At 41.0% G+C, this 16,658-nt stretch overlaps 2 protein-coding genes across 7 annotated transcripts in view; one reads left to right on the top strand and one right to left on the bottom strand.

Moving 5' to 3' along the window:
* EXOC1 (exocyst complex component 1) overlaps nt 1-12,638 on the bottom strand; it is a 61,306-nt gene extending 48,668 nt beyond the window's left edge. The window contains exons 1-3 of one of the 3 annotated variants that reach the window (XM_079920254.1): nt 12,521-12,638; nt 8,258-8,391; nt 4,137-4,267 (exon numbers count right to left, since the gene is read on the bottom strand). In XM_079920254.1, coding sequence (XP_079776380.1) covers nt 4,137-4,267; nt 8,258-8,381 — 255 coding nt within the window. In that variant the 5' untranslated portion in view covers nt 8,382-8,391; nt 12,521-12,638. Of the gene's footprint in view, nt 1-4,136; nt 4,268-8,257; nt 8,392-12,335 lie in introns of all 3 variants that reach the window. The other 2 variants (XM_079920253.1, XM_079920255.1) reach the window with 2 other exon arrangements.
* NMU (neuromedin U) overlaps nt 12,623-16,658 on the top strand; it is a 237,847-nt gene continuing 233,811 nt past the window's right edge. For 2 of the 4 annotated variants that reach the window (XM_079920258.1, XM_079920264.1), the window contains exons 1-2: nt 12,623-12,703; nt 14,939-15,620. The gene's annotated coding sequence lies outside the window, so the exon portion shown is untranslated. Of the gene's footprint in view, nt 12,704-12,747; nt 12,835-14,938; nt 15,621-16,658 lie in introns of those variants that run through there. The other 2 variants (XM_079920265.1, XM_079920263.1) reach the window with 1 other exon arrangement.

The raw sequence follows: 16,658 nt of genomic DNA, 5'->3' as shown, positions 1-16,658 counted from the left end.
GCAACAAAAAGAATAAAATACCTAGGAGAAAACCTACTGAGGGAGACAGAAGACCTCTATGCAGAAAACTATAAGACACTGATGAAAGAAATTAAAGATGATACCAACAGATGGAGAGATACCATGTTCTTGGATTGGAAGGATTAATATTGTGAAAATGACTATACTACCGAAAGAAAACTACAGATTCAATGCAATCCCTATCAAATTACCAATGGCATTTTTAACAGAATTAGAACAAGAAATCTTAAAGTTTGTATAGAGACACAAAAGACACCAAATAGGCAAAGCAGTCTTGAGGGAAAAACACAAACTGGAGGAATCAGACTCCCTGACTTCAGACTATACTACAAAGCTACAGTAATCAAGACAATATGGTACTGGCACAAAAACAGAAATATTGATCAATGGAACAGGATAGAAAGCCCAGAGATAAACCCACACACCTATGATCAACTAATCTATGACAAACGAGGCAAGGATATACAATGGAGAAGACAGTCTCTTCAGTAAGTGGTGCCAGGAAAACTGGACAGCTACATGTAAAAGAATGAAATTAGAACACTCCCTAACACCATACACAAAAATAAACTCAAAATAGATTAGAGACCTAAATGTAAGACTGGACACTGTAAGACTCTTAGAGGAAAACATAGGAAGAACACTCTTTGACATAAATCACAGCAAGATCTTTTCTGATCCACCTCCTAGAGTAATGGTAATAAAAACAAAAATAAACAAGTGGGACCTAATGAAACTTCAAAGATTTTGCACAGCAAAGGAAACCATAAAAAAGACAAAAAACAACCCTCAAAATGGGAGAAAATATTTGCAAACAAATCAATGGACAAAGGATTAGTCTCCAAAATATATAAACAGCTCATGTAGCTCAATATTAAAAGAACAAACAACCCAATTCAAAAATGGGCAGAAGACCTAAATAGATGTTTCTCTAAAGACATACAGATGGCCAAGAAGCACATGAAAAGCTGCTCAACATCACTAATTATTAGAGAAATGCAAATCAAAACTACAATGAGGTATCACCTCACACCAGTTAGAATGGGCTTCATCAGAAAATCTACAAACAACAAATGCTGGAGAGGGTGTGGAGAAAAGGGAACCCTCTTGCACTGTTGGTGGGAATGTAAACTGATACAGCCACTATGGAGAACAGTATGGAGGTTCCTTAAAAAACTACAAATAGAATTACCATATACCCAACAATCCCACTACTGGGCATATACCCAGAGAAAACCATAATTCAAAAAGACACATGCACCCCAATGTTCACTGCAGCACTATTTACAATAGCCAGGTCATGGAAGCAACCTAACTGCCCATCGACAGACGAATGGATAGAGAAGATGTGGTACATATATACAATGGAATATTACTCAGCCATAAAAAGGAACAAAACTGGGTCATTTGTAGAGATGTGGATGGATCTAGAGACTGTCATACAGAGTGAAGTAAGTCAAAAAGAGAAAAACAAATATCATATATTAACGCATATATGTGGAACCTAGAAAAATAGTACAGATGAACCAGTTTGCAGGGCAGAAATTGAGACACAAATGTAGAGAACAAACGTATGGACACCACGGGGGGAAAGCAGTGGAGGGGCGTGATGGTGGTGGTGTGTGATGAACTGGAAGATTGGGATTGACATGTATACACTGATGTGTATAAAATGGATGACTAATAAGAACCTGCTGTATAAAAAATAAAATAAAATTCAAAAAAAATAATTGCATTAGTATTTATAAAGAAATCTAAGAGTCTTGGCAACTCATATGAAGCTTGACTGGAAATGATCTCTTCCCTGGGAATATTTCACATAATGCCATAAAAGAGGCTGACTGCACCAGCAGCAACACTCACACAAATCAATGCATGATGCAGGGACTTCCCTGGTGGTGCAGTGGTTAAGAATCCGCTTGCCAATGCAGGGGACACGGGTTCGAGCCCTGGTCTGGGAAGATGCCACATGCCGCGGAGCAACTAAGCCCAGGAGCCACGACTACTGAGCCTGTGTGCCACAACTACTGAAGCCTGTGTGCCTAGATCCCGTGCTTCGCAACAAGAGAAGCCACGACAATGAGAAGCCCGTGCACCGCAATTAAGAGTAGCCCCCGCTCACTGCAACTAGAGAAAGCCCGCGTGCAGCAATGAAGATGCAACACAGCCAAAAATAAATAAATAAATAATATTTTTAAAAAAATTATTAATGTGTGATGCAAAATGGCTAATGTTAGGCTATGTATAAAAATTTTATGTTTTATATCCATATGTAGCGTACACACACCAAGGTGCCTGCATAAAATGAAAAAAAATCCATTAAGCAAGTCAGCAATGAGGTGTCAGCTGAGGAAAGCATTCAAATAAGCATTCAGCAATGTTAGTGAATTACACAAGTCAACGGGGTTATGAAGTGTGGAACTACTGAAGAGAAAAAGGCTTTTTAATAAAGGTGAATTTCTAAAAAGCCTTTCAAGTACTTTGTCTTAAACAGAAAATCTCTACTCTTGATCCTTCCCATAATAACAGAAATTATTAAATAATTGAAGTGCTTTTTAAAATCTCATTTTCATGTTCTTTCCAAATACATATACATGCACCCACATTCAAAGCACCTGTCAGACCCCATTTTCCACATCCCCCATTTTTCTAAAAACTGGGTGCTTTTTAGGAATAAAGCAAAGGCCCAGTTTGCCTAAAATATTTAAAGAACAGGCATTCTCTACATTTTGGAAGAAATCTCAACTCTACAGATATGCAGGACTCTCCTAAAGCTGTTTCTGCTTCATTAAAAAAATCTTCTTGCACCTGACTCAACTGCCTGTCACGCTGTCCAGCTTTTAGTTCCTCAGAGGTTTGTACCAGGTCAGCAAAAAACCAGACTTTTATTTTATCAGACTGCTCTACAAAGGTAGTTTTCACTTCTTTGTGCCTTTTTAATCACTGTATGAGACTTGGAGAGTTCAGTCAATGGACACATGTAGTTACAGTACTGTAAGCCTTGCTATCAGCACCATCCACAGTACAGTAGATGTGGTGCAGGGCATTCCCTAGAGCTCTGGAGGTGCCTCTGGGCTGCAGAGGAAGATGAGGGGGAGGGTTAGAGAGGCTGAAGAGGAAGAAGCACCTACTTTAACCTGAGGGGGTCTACTTTCTTTTTTTTTTGCGTTATGCGGGCCTCTCACTGTTGTGGCCTCTCCCATTGCGGAGCACAGGCTCCGGACGCACAGGCTCAGCGGCCATGGCTCACGGGTCCAGCCGCTCCGCGGCATGTGGGATCTTCCCAGACCGGGGCATGAACCCGTGTCCCCTGCATCGGCAGGCGGACTCTCAACCACTGCGCCACCAGGGAAGCCCTATTTCTTTTTTTTTTTTAAAAAAAGGGTATTGCTGTGAAAAGCCTTGAACTGTCAGGAATTAAGGTGGCCCTTTATCACGATTATCGTATTATTCAACTTTCCTGGAGTTTGAGTGTGACTTAAGGTGTAAGGTATCTTATTAATATCTTATTTAATGTCTTATATCTTATTCTTCGAAGTCCTTAAAATAAGGGGTGAAACTCACTATCACTGCCATCACTTGAGCCACAATATTCAAACCATAGCTTCAGAGGGCCAGCTTGGCTGCCTCAGCTGGTGATTCTACATTATTTTTAAGGACTACCTAAGGAAGATTCACTTTGGTTATATTTTCTGTGATTTCTGAACTAGGTTTTACCAAAACAATGATTTTTTTAAAAACTACTCACACAACACACCACTTTAAAATCCATACTAATTTATGGATTTTATACTAAGTATACCTAATCTAAATACAGAAATGTACAGTCAAGGTTATTTTGCTCTAGTTATGTAGCCTGTGAACAAACATAATTGTAGCTAAAAAAAAAAAAGCACAAACAATGAAACAAGCTTACATACATACTTATTTTAAGTAGCCTGCGAATGAGAAGTGAGAGAATGGAAGGTTGGATAATACACTTTAGACTAATTGCTGGTTAGGTGGTGAACTACGGGGTCACAAAACAAGTCTAGATCATCTTAGAAGACAACATACTATGTTATAAAATGAAAGACACTTTCTGAATTCATGTCGAAGAACTAACAAAAACATACTTTAATAGCATCCTTGGCATCTACCACAGCAAGGTCTCGAAGGGCCCAAGCAATCTGCCTTTTGTAGAAATCTCCTTTATCAGATTTCTTGACTTTGACCACCTTCACCTGCACAGGGCGTTCAGTTGTCACTGTTGAATAAAACACACACTTTCATTAGAGACATTATTCATTTCCTCAGTCTTCATTAATTCATTGCAAACACAGCTGTCAGGTGTCTGTACACAATACTAAAACAGGAATAGTATTTCATAACAATGCTATGACTGAGGAATACACAGAATACTAATGGAAGAATCTAAATCAGACTAGAAGGTCAGAGGCAGATTACTTGAGAAGTAAAACTCTTAAAACTCAAAAATAAGAAAAAAAATTCAGATTAAAAACATGGGCCAAAGACCTTGACAGACACCCGACCAAAGAAGATATATAGACCACAAATAAGCATATGAAAAGATGCTCCATAGCATATGTCATCAGGGAAACGTAAATTCAAATGACAACGAGATACCACTACACACCTATTAGAACGGCCAAAATCCAGAGCACTGACAACACCAAATGCTGGTGAGGATGTGAAGCAACATGCACTGTCATTCACTGACGGTGGGAATTAAAAATGGTACAGGGCGCTTCCCTGGTGGCGCAGTGGTTGAGAGTCCGCCTGCTGATGCAGGGGACACGGGTTCGTGCCCCGGTCCGGGAAGATCCCACATGCCGCGGAGCGGCTGGGCCCGTGAACCATGGCCGCTGAGCCTGCGTGTCCAGAGCCTGTGCTCTGCAACGGGAGAGGCCACAACAGTGAGAGGCCCGCATACCGGAAAAAAAAAAAAGGTACAGTCACTTTGGAGGAGAGTTTGGCAGTTTCCTAACAAAACTAAATGTACTCTTACCATATCATCCAGCAACTGTATTCCTTGGTATTTACCCAAAGGAGCTGAAAACATACGTCCACACAAAAACCTGCACACGGATGTTTATAGCTGCTTTATTTATAACTGCTAACTTGAAAGCAACCAAGATGTCCTTCAGTAGGTGAATGGATAAATAAACTGTGGTACATCTAGACAATGGAATGTTATGCAGCACTAAAAAGAAATGAGCTATAAGCCATGAAAACACATGGAGGAAAGTTAAATGCATATTACTAAGTGAAAGAAACCAATCTGAGAAGGTTACATACTATTTGATTCCAATTACTATATGACATTCTGGAAAAGGCAAAATTGTGGAGACAGTAAGAAGATCAGTGGTTGCCAGGGATTGGGGAAGAGATGAACAGGCAGAGCATGGAGGATTTTTAGGGCAGTTAAAATACTCTATATGACATTATCCATTTGTCCAAACCCAACACCAAGAGTGAAACCTACAGTAAACTATGGACTTTGGGTGATTATGATTTGTTAACGTAGGTTCATTCTTGGTAACAAATGTACCACTGTGGTGAGTAGTGTTAACAAAGCGAAAGGCTATGCATGTGTGGGGAAAGGGGCATAAGGGAAATCTCTGTACCTACCTCTCAATTTTCTTATAAACCTAAAGCTGCTCTAAAAAAAATAAAGTCTTAAAAATGTATTAATGCTAACAGGAGTTATTATTTACGATAGTATTAAAAATCTAGGAATAAATAAATATCTAGGGGTAAATATAAAATATGAACACATGTGCAAAGCCTTTAAAATTATAAAACTTGGGACTTCCCTGGTGGTCCAGTGGTTAAGACTCCGTGCTCCCAATGCAGGGGGCCCAGGTTTGAGCCTTGGTCAGGTAACTAAATCCCGCATGCCGCAACTAAGAGCCCACATGCTGCAACTAAAGATCCCACATGTGGCAACAAAGATCCCTTGTGCTGCAACTAAGACCCGGCGCAGCCAAATAAATAAATAAACATTAAAAAATAGTAATAATAAAATCATAAAACTTATTGAAAGTCTTTAAAACTATAAACCTTATTACAAGGCATTAAAGAAGACCAAGATAAATGGAGAACCACACCATATTCATGAACAAGAAGACTTAATATCATAAAATGCAAGTTCTCTCCAAAGTGAACTACAGATTCAAAACAATTCCAATCAAACTCCCAACAAAATTTGGAACTTGATTCTAAAATTCAGATGAAAAAACAAAATACCCACAAGACAACATAATATCCAGATATAAGAACGGACCCAGAAACAAACACACTCACACTCATCACTATAAACATGGACACAGGTAAATCAAAGACTGAAATGTGAAAGGTAAAATTATAAAACTTGTAGAATGTAGTATAGGAGAATACTTTTATTACTCCAGGGTATGGAAGGATATCTTAAATAAGACACAAAAAGGGGAAGCCATAAATGATCAGACTGATTAATCTGATTTCATTAAAAAGCATCACAAAAAGTGAAAAGATAAGCCATAAACTGGGATGCATACAATCAGCAAATTAGTATCCAAATTACATACAGAACTTAAAGAAATCGGTAAAAGGACAACCAACAGAATAGAAAAACGAGTAAAAGGCTTAAACAGGCAAATTTCTTAGGCAAGAAAATTAATGGCTAATAAATCCATGAAAAGAGGCTCAATCTCATTATTATTTAGGGAAATGCAATTTAAAACCATGAGATTCTATTTCACACCCACCAGATTGGAAACAACAGCCTGTCAAAACCAAGTTTAGACTAGGATGTGGAGAACCCGAAACACACACTGCTTGTGGGAGTGAAAACCAGTACAACTACTTTTGAAAATAATCTGGTATTAGGGTAGTGTTGACCATTCACTGCCTATGACCCAGCAAGCTCACATTTAGGTGTCCACCCTAGAAGATTCTTGCCTGTGTACACTGGCAGACAAGGACAAACATGCTCACAGAAGTGCTGCCCGAACAGCAAAATCTGGAAACAAACCTCCTGGTCATCACTGGTAAGATGGGTAAGTAAACAGCAGTACTCTCAGAGTAGAATACTACACAGCAGTGGAAATGAAAGAATTACAGCTATGGGAGAAAAACAAGAGATAACACTCACAAACATACTGTTGAGTGGAAAAAGTCACAAATGAATACCTGTGCTATGATTCAATTTATGTAAAGTTCAAAGACACGCAAATATAACAATGTATATTCGAGATTACAAACACATATGATAAAATGATAAAGAAAAGCAAGGAAAGAGTAAATCAAAACTCAGGATACTAGTTACCTCTTAATGAGGGAGGGAAGGGAATGGGAGCAGGGCAGGGCACACAGGAGACTTCAAAGGTAATGGTAAAATTCTTCTTATTCTGGACAGTGGTATACACAAGTGTTCGCACCTTGTATGTATGTTACAGAAATACTTTTGTGGGACTTCCCTGGTGGTGCAGTGGTTAAGAATCTGCCTGCCAGTGCAGGGAACACGAGTCTGATCCCTGGTCTGGGAAGATCCCACATGCCACGGAGCAACGAAGCCTGTGCGTCACAACTACTGAGCCTGTGCTCTAGAGTCCTGAGCCACAACTACTGAGCCCGCGTGCCACAACTACTGAAGCCCAAGCACCTAGAGCCCGTGCTCCACAACAAGAGAAGCCACCGCAATGAGAAGGCAACTAGAGAAAGCCCGCGTGCAGCAACAAAGACCCAACGCAGCCAAAAATAAATAAATAAATATTTTTTAAAAAGAAATACTTTTGTATCTACTCAAGATTTAATTAAAGACAATTGAAAAAAAACGAATTTGTTGGCCCGATTTTCCAGTCACAGAAACAATGAGAATATTTTATTTAATTTATTTATTTTTGAAATTGAATTTTTTTTTTTTAAAGTGATACATGGTCATTCTTTTATTTTTTAAATTTATTTATTTGGCTGCATCAGGTCTTAATTGCAGTTCACAGGATCTTCTTTGTGGGATGCAGGATCTTTCACTGCAGCACACAGGCTTCTCTAGTTGTGGTGCGCAGGCTTAGCTGCCCCGTGGCACGTGGGATCTTAGTTCCCTGACCAGAGATAGAAGGCATGTCCCCTGCACTGGAAGGCAGATTAACCACTGGACCACCAGGGAAGTCCAAGAATATTTTAAACAATGAGGAAATGACCCCTAGGGAATAAAAGAATGCCAAACAAGAACCTTGACTTACTAAATACCCACCTGTGGCACACAAAAAACAGTTCTTTTTCTTTTTTCCTGCTTTGCAGACATTGACAATACTCAGCAGGCGTTCGTCATTTGGTGTAAAAATGTCTCTTTGTAATGCGTGCTTGATTGCTGTCATCTTTACTCAACTGAAAAAATTCACAGTATAGATATTATACTCACTCTCAAAATCATTCTATCTTACATTGTTCCATTTAGGATTAAAAAAATGATCTTATTTATGGCAAATAAGTGTAGGATGAATGATTTAATACACTAGTACACCTACATCATAAAAATAAAAAGCTGTATGTTTGGAAAAGAAATTAGAGAACCAGTGATATCAAACTCTAAAATCTTTGGAAGTGTTCACCAAATATTATAATATTTTTTAAAAATTTAGGAAAAAATGTAAAAACCCATGCCCAATCCTCAAATATAAATTTCCTATATAAAGAACTCTTACAACTCAACAATAAAAAGACAAGTATCACAGTTAAAAACTGAGCAAAGGATCTGAACAGACATTTCTCCAAGGAAGAGATACAAATGGCCAATAAGCACATGGAAAGATGTGCAACATTAGCCATTAGGGAAATGCAAATCAAACCACATTGAGATACCTACCACTTTACACCGCTAGGATGGCTAAAAATTAAAAAGACAAGTGTTGGTAAAGGTGTGGAGAAAAAGGAAGTCTCATATATTGCTGGTGATTATAAAATGCTGCAGCCACTTCAGAAAACAGCTTGGTGGTTCCTCAAAAAGTTAAATATGGTTTACCATATGACCCAGCAATTCCACTCCTAGGTATATAGTATATACTCAAGAGAACTGCTAAACATATGTCCACACAAAATCGTGTAACTAAATGTCCATAGCAGTATTGTTCACCACAGTCAAAATGTGGAAACATCTCAAATGTCCTGATGAACAGCAAAATGAAATATATCCATACAGTAGAATATTATTTGGCCATAAAAAAGGAACAAAGTACTGATACATACTACAACATCAGTGAATCCTGAAAACATGATGCTAAGTGAAAGAAGCCAGTTACAAAGAACTACATATTTTATGATTCCATTTATGTGAAATGTCCAGAGTAGACAAATCCATACAGATGGATTGATTTGTGGTTGCCAGGGGCTGAGGGCAAGGAGGAATGGGGAGTGACTGCTAATGCGTATGGGGCTTCTTTTTGGGGTGATGAAAATGTCCTTGAATTAGGTAGTAGTGATGTTTTTATAACCCTTTGAATATACTGGAAACCGCTGAATTATATACTGAAAAAAGGTGAATTTTATGGTATATTAATCATCTTTTTTCAAATATAACTTAAGTTACATATTTCAAAAAAACTCACTGCAACTTTATTTTTTTAATATACTGTATATATATATTTGTGTGTATATACATTATTATTTCCAATGCAGATGTATAGTATTTCATACGTGTGAGCTTGCTTAGGAAATTAACTCCTAGTTCTAACACTGCTTCTATGGGAAAATGAAGAAATTATGAGTTTTAAATAAATGACTTAGAGTGAATTTTTATAACACATGGACACTTTTGTAAACTATAGGTATCTCCTATATTTTACTCAATCTGTAAAACTTCTATCTCTGCTCCAACTCAAAAAATTGCTTTTCTCACAAAACTCACACGTCTATCCCTCTTTCACCTCATCTCTGCCTCTAGTCTCCTGACGGCCCCCTCCTTCCTGTTCTCCTAGTCCATTTGGCCTCTCCAAGCTTAATTTCTTTTCCAACCTAGCCTAGAGGCAGTGTTCATTTCCCTACGCCCACACTATCCCCTTCAACATCTTGCTCCATTTGTAGACCAGTTCACTCTGTCCACCAATCTCCATAAACTGTCTTTTTTCTCTACTTCTCTTGGCTACCATATGCCATTTAAGAAGGCCTCATATCCATGTTCACTGCACTCATTACAAATATTTAAATCCAATTAAAGCTAAACTTTCAAAGTTGCTCAGCAATTCCTTAATACCTTCTTTGATGATTCCTCTTCCTACTCCCCATCAGTATTGCAAGTCCTTATTTCTCTCCTTCAACCCCCAATTCTAGTGTCAGCCACCTCCCTCTCTGCAAATGGCTTCACCATCTACCCTGCAGAGAATATAGAAGCTATGAAGATCAAGTTTCCTCAACTGCTTTCTTCTTCATCTCTCTACATTTTTACCCAACCTAGCCTCCATTCCACCTATTATAAAATGGCCATGTTACTATCCCTTAATACATTCTAGGGCCTACACACTGTGTTAAAAGCTCAACTCTATCCTACGCCCAAGCTACGCTGGATACTGACCAGTTTGCTTTTCTGTCTCTAGGCTCTTGTTTGTGCAATTTCTTTTTCCTGAAATTCTTTTCTCCCTGGGAAATTCCAATCCATCCTTAAGATCCTGCTGAAATGTCACCTCTTCTGTGAAGTAGTCACACACTCAAAGAAAAAAAAAAATTCCTTTCCCACTTCTCTAATATTCCCCTCTATTCTGCTAACATAGTACTTACAAACCATATTGTCTAGCTAGTTGTATTCTCTCCCCCATTAAAAGCATTTCCTTGCAGGCAAGACCACGTCTTATTCATCTTTGTATTCCAAGAACTTGGCAAAGACATACCAGGCATTTAATAAATTAACCAAAATGATAGCACCAAATAACATGACAACTAAAGCATTCTGCTGATTTTCCTTCATCTACACATAATTTATCCTTCCTGCTCCTGCTGCCAATACACTAACCCAGGTTCACATCAACCATATCTATTAAACACCACAGCATCTGGTTACCTCTTTGCAAGCTTCTACAACCCCAAAGCTCTCGACAAATAATATTAAAACATAGCTTTCATCACGATATAACCTTGCTCAACATTTTCCTAATGTTCCCAAATACAAACCTTCCACTCCAAGCTCTCTGTTCATTCTGGTCTTTAAATCTTTGCTTAGGAGCTTTTCCATGCAGGGAGTATCATGTATCCAAACCCTAATTACACTCCATAATTTATATGAAGTTGATTCAATAAAGATCTTAATCCAAACTGATCTCTCCTCTCAACTGCTACAGCACTTATTGCATTTACTAAACAATCAAGCACTTGCTATCCAACTGGTTCGTAAAATCACAAGCTCCTGGATCTCAACAACTCTCTTGAAAGAAAGGAGGGATGGGGGGTGTTTTAGCATAGTTCTGTGTCCTTTATTTTTTTTTATTTTTATGTCCTTTATTAGTGGGTACTCAACAAATATCTCTTGCGGTAACTTGAACTGAATAGTAAAAACTGGTTAAATGAATGACTAATAGTGGTCAGCATCTACCACCCAGACCCTCTTTGGTCAAAAACAAAGGACTGACTGTATGGTAAGTGGTAAAACAAGACTGGACTGGGCAGAGTTCATAAAGGAGTTAGTCATAATGAAAAGCACTATGCGATTCTCATTCATTTGGCAAATATCGATGCCTGCGAAGTGCCAGGCACAATTCTAGGTTACAGTGGTGTATATGACAGATGTGTCCATGAAGACAGGAAGAGCCATGCCTCCAATGGCATCTACATTCTCAGGGTGAAGTGATTAACTCTCCAGTCTTTACAGTACATTTTTTGTAAGTCAGTGAATGAACCATTAGAGGTCCTCCAAAACTATTTCCCCCGTTTAAGAACCCATGTATGACCATGTTCCAGTGGCAGTCAGCCACAATACTCTACACGCTGGTTCTTGTTTTCTTAAATTCAGCTGGATCGTTACAGGGTGTGGCAGGTAACTTGCCTGTAGGAGTGCCATGTCAGTGAGTGAGTGTGGGCTGGGCCTTGTATGCTCTCGAGACACCTTAGCGCGTGGAGCACTGTCCTCCAGAAAAGAACAAGGTGCCTGGAGCCAGGGAAATGCACTTAAAAGATTTAGAAGAAAATGTGGATTTGGACCCCTCCTGGTTCACGCCAGAGAGCAAACGGATCAGGGCCGTTTTTTACAGTGAAATCAGGTTTTCATGGGCGAAACTGGAAAGGGGTGTCAGGATTGCACTCCCAGCCCCCCGGGGCGGGGGATGCTCCTACCGGACTCTGCGTCTTACCCAGACAGGCAGGAAGAGAAGAAGGCCCTGACGGCGGAGGGAGCGGCACCCGACCCCCCGGTGCTGGGCCAGCAGCGGAACTGAGGAGCAGCGGAACTGAGGAGCCTCAGGACCCTGGCGTCCACCCGTCCGCTCGTAGGTGCGCCGCCGCCAGGACTGCCCGGCAGCCGCGGCCGAAGGCTTACCGCAAGGCCGGACCGAGCCCGCCTGTGCCGAGGCGGATCCTCCACGACAGAGATGGGACGGGGCTGAAGCGGCCACGGCTACGAGGATGCGCTCCTCGGTCGAGCGGCCAACCGGAAGCGGCCGCTCGGGCCCACCTCCCATATCCGGGCACGTGACCAGCCTCCGCGCCGGAAGTCGGTCGGGTAGAGCCGGAAGGAGTCGCGGCAGAGGCCTTGGCGAGGGGTGGGGGCAGGTGTCGCCGTAGGGGAGCGTCTAAGACAGGCTGGGGCGGGATTCCGTCGCTCGGAGGCTGACTCGGGAGCTGGGGCATTTGGTACTGCGTGTTAGTTTCTCTTGAAGAGTTATTTATTCAGCTGTTTTCAGCAGTTCATCTAAGAAGATATGCGATTACATGTTTTCTTTCTTGCACACATAAAGCTTTGTTAACTCTAGATACTTGCTGCTTATGGCATGGAGAGCTTAAATGAGTTAAATCAGAATTGGGGGGGGGGGGACGCTGGGAACCAAGACACCAGCACTTAAAAAAATTTTTTTTTTTACTTTTTTAGGCCCGCAGCACGCGTGATATTAGTTCCCCCACCAGCAATCGCACTCGCACCCCCTTCAATGGAAGGGGGGAGTCCTAACCACTGGACCACCAGGGAAGTTCCCACCAGCACTTTTCACATCTTTGGGGAAAATTCTAATATGCAGCTATGGTGGAGAACCATTGATACAGTGACGTTGGTATTTTAAAATGTGGTCTGTGGACCAGCTGCTTGGGCATCATCTGGGGGTTCTTTAGAAAATGCAGCCTCTGGGGCTTACTTCAGATCTACTGAATGGTAATCTACACCTTAACGAGATGACGCCTGTGCACGTTTAAGTTTGAGAAGCACAGGTGATGCCAGTGTTGCTGGTTGCAAGGCAAGTGATTTATTTATTCCATATGTTTGGCACCTGTTTTATGCCAGGCACTTTGATTGAGGTGCAGAGGTGATTCAGACATGAATCTCAACCTGAAGACGTTCCTGGTATGGTAGGGCCAAACAAGGTATACATAAAAATACATGTAAAATAAGACAAAATAAATGACCAAAGAGAGATACAGGTCCGATAAATGTGCTGGTAATTCAGAGGAGCGACGTCTTTGGTCTAGCTCAACACCATCCTTTGCATGGGTTCTGCAGGGACCCATTCAATGCAAGCATTCGTTCATTTGAAAACAGAGCCACCTCAATGCTGGACACTGTATTAGGTGCTGGAGATACAAAGACAGGGATCCCACTAAGAAGGGGACACACCGTCATTGGAGAGACAGAATTAAATAGAGGGATAAATTACAGTCTAGTGTGGTAAAGTAAACAACAAAAGTAGAAAAAAAGAGATGTAGTGCCATAGGAATGCAAAAGAGGGTGTAACTCACTCTGTCAAGATGGATTCACTGAGAACGGGACAAATGAGCTGTGCAAAGTATCTTTCAGTGTTTGGCTGAAGATATAATTTGGTGGAAAAATCAGACATAGTAGGGACCTGTTTGCTACTGAGATTAATATGCTCTAGTCAATGCTACTTGAAATGCTTTTCAGTTTCATTGAATGACTTCCCTTTTAAGAGCAGGATCTGATCTGATCTTTAGAAAGACCTCTTGGGTCCTTCCTGCTCAGTCCCAGAATGCTTACTGTGGACACTCTTTATATGACAGTTGCATGTGCTATTTTGTCCTTTTTTTTTTCCTTTCTCTTTTCTTTTCTTCCTTTTTTTTTAACCTGTATGTTTACAGCCCTCTTCAAAGTTAGGAAGTGAATTGCTTTTCAGAAGCCTGGACTTCTTCCCTGAACTCTAGATTTGTTGCTGTTGTTCTCTAGGTTTTTGGTTTTTTAAATTAATATTTACTGCAGTGTAGTTGCTTTACAATGTGAACTCCAGATTTGTGTATCCACTGCCTCCCCAACATTTCCACTCGGATGTCCATTAGGCATCTCAAACTAAATTTTAAAAATTTCTGGGCTTCCCTGGTGGTGCAGTGGTTAGGAGTCCGCCTGCCGATGCAGGGGACGCCGGTTCGCGCCGCGGTCCGGGAGGATCCCACGTGCCGCGGAGCGGCTGGGCCCGTGAGCCATGGCCGCTGAGCCTGCACGTCCGGAGACTGTGCTCCGCAACGGGAGAGGCCACAGCAGTGAGAGGCCCGCGTACCGCAAAAAAAAAAAAAAAAATTCTAAAAATTAAATTCTCCTTTCTTCCCTCCCTTTGGATTCCCCTCAAAGTAGAGGCTGAAACAAAGGCTTACGTGCAGTATTTTATTTGGGGCTTTGATAGCAGGGAGCAAGAGTGAGAGAAGAGGGAGGGGAAGTAAAACAAGGAAGAGGGAGAGGCAGTATAAGGATGTATTATTGAGTTCGTGGTCACCATATCTGAATGTTTTCTTGATCCCTTAGGACTTTCTGGGAAGCTTCGTGAGATGATTCACAAAACTGTCCACTGAAAGCCAGAATGGAAGAGACATTTATCTGTCAGCTCCTGTCTCCCTTTGATCAAAGGTTAATGCCCTTGGCCATTAACTACTCCACACTTCCCAAATGCACAATTGTGAATGCCAAGCTGACTTCCACATCAGAGAAGTCCTGAGGAAGAAGAGAGGTGCAGTCATGTCGTACTTGCCCAAAGTTCATCAAACTCTCTTCAGAAAAGTTTGCTGCAGCAGTGGTTGGAATAAGTGGCTGAAAGGATTTGAGGTGGTGACAGAAGATACACAGATGCTGTCCATTTCAGTCCACTCTTTGTACCACTCACATCTGCTTGGCCTTTTGTTACGTCTGGTCTTTTACAGAGTCCCCTTCAAGGTGATGGCCACCTACTATCTCTGCGAAGACTTAATATAAGAGAGTTGGTGGAATAAGCTTCAGTCCCTGCTGCTACACTGATGTCAAGACCGTGCTTGTTTTCATTAACTCCCTCCTCTACTATCCATCCTAACCTCCCTTCACCAGCACATCAGCTGATCTAGGTTGTTTCCTCAGCGAGGTAACTGGAACCTTCAGCCTTTGTTTACCTTGCTCTGGTTGGGCCATGATTGTGTAATTGCCTGTTCAACTTATCCCGGGGTACAGAAACACCAAGGTAAGCCTCAGTTGAATTCCTTCCAGATTTATTCCTCCCTACTGCTATTGTATAGCAACAATCCCAGATTTTTTGCCAGTCACAGTTGAGTACTTCCGCTACTGTAGTAACTCTTTCCGTTGCTACATGACTACTGCCATGAGAAACCAAGTAACCAAATGATAGTGAGGGAGTTTCAAGTTCAGTGACGCATCCTCCACCCAACTCGTGGAGAGCTAATTATTGTAATCTAGCAAAGCCTAAATTTGGGAGGCAGGAAACACAAATTCTGTGAGTGCATCACTGGAAGTGATGATAAAATGGGCCAATCCTGCTCCCCTTCTGGGGTTTCCAGAGCTATGTCTTTAGCTGTTGGGGACACTCTTTATTGTTTGGTTTTAAGCATTTACCGCATCAGAAGCTGGCTACTTCTGAGTGATGAGGGATATGGCAATATCAGTGGAGTCTCTGGTCATGTGTATATTGTCACCTTTTTTTTTAGGAGGAGGCTGCAAAGTGGATTCCTTTGTTAAAGTAGCATTGATCAGGATACTATAATTCTGGTGTTATGGATGTTGGCAGAGTCACTTCAGGCAGGAAAGACAAACCTAGGAGTCTGTAAATATTTGTACTTCGGGCCACTTCTCTCTATAAACAAAGCTAATAATAAAGAATACTGCTCCCAGCTCTACCAACTGGCAAGATTTCACTTCACCTTTGTTCTTTAAAGCCACCCCTGAGTGGGGCTATGTGCAACAGCAGTCCAGTTTAGTGTCCAGCAGTCTCTGGTTTAGTGCTCTAAATATTCACTCTTACAAATAACCCCCTGGTTTCTATTAGACAGTTTTGCAATTCTTTTTGAGTTCATCTGTAGTTCAGTGGTTTTCACCTGGGATGATTTTGACTCCCAGGGGACGTTTGGTAATGTCTGGAGACATTTTTGGTTGTCATTACCAAGGAGGTTCTACTAACATCTAGTGAGTAGAGGGCAGGGATGCTGCTGAACAGCCTGCAATACACAGGACAGCTCCCACAGCAAAGAATTATCCAGCCCCAAAT

This window comes from Stenella coeruleoalba (assembly GCF_951394435.1).
Source record: "Stenella coeruleoalba genome assembly, chromosome: 4".
Classification (NCBI taxonomy): Eukaryota; Metazoa; Chordata; class Mammalia; order Artiodactyla; family Delphinidae; genus Stenella; species Stenella coeruleoalba.
This window is presented reverse-complemented; position numbering and strand designations above follow the sequence as displayed.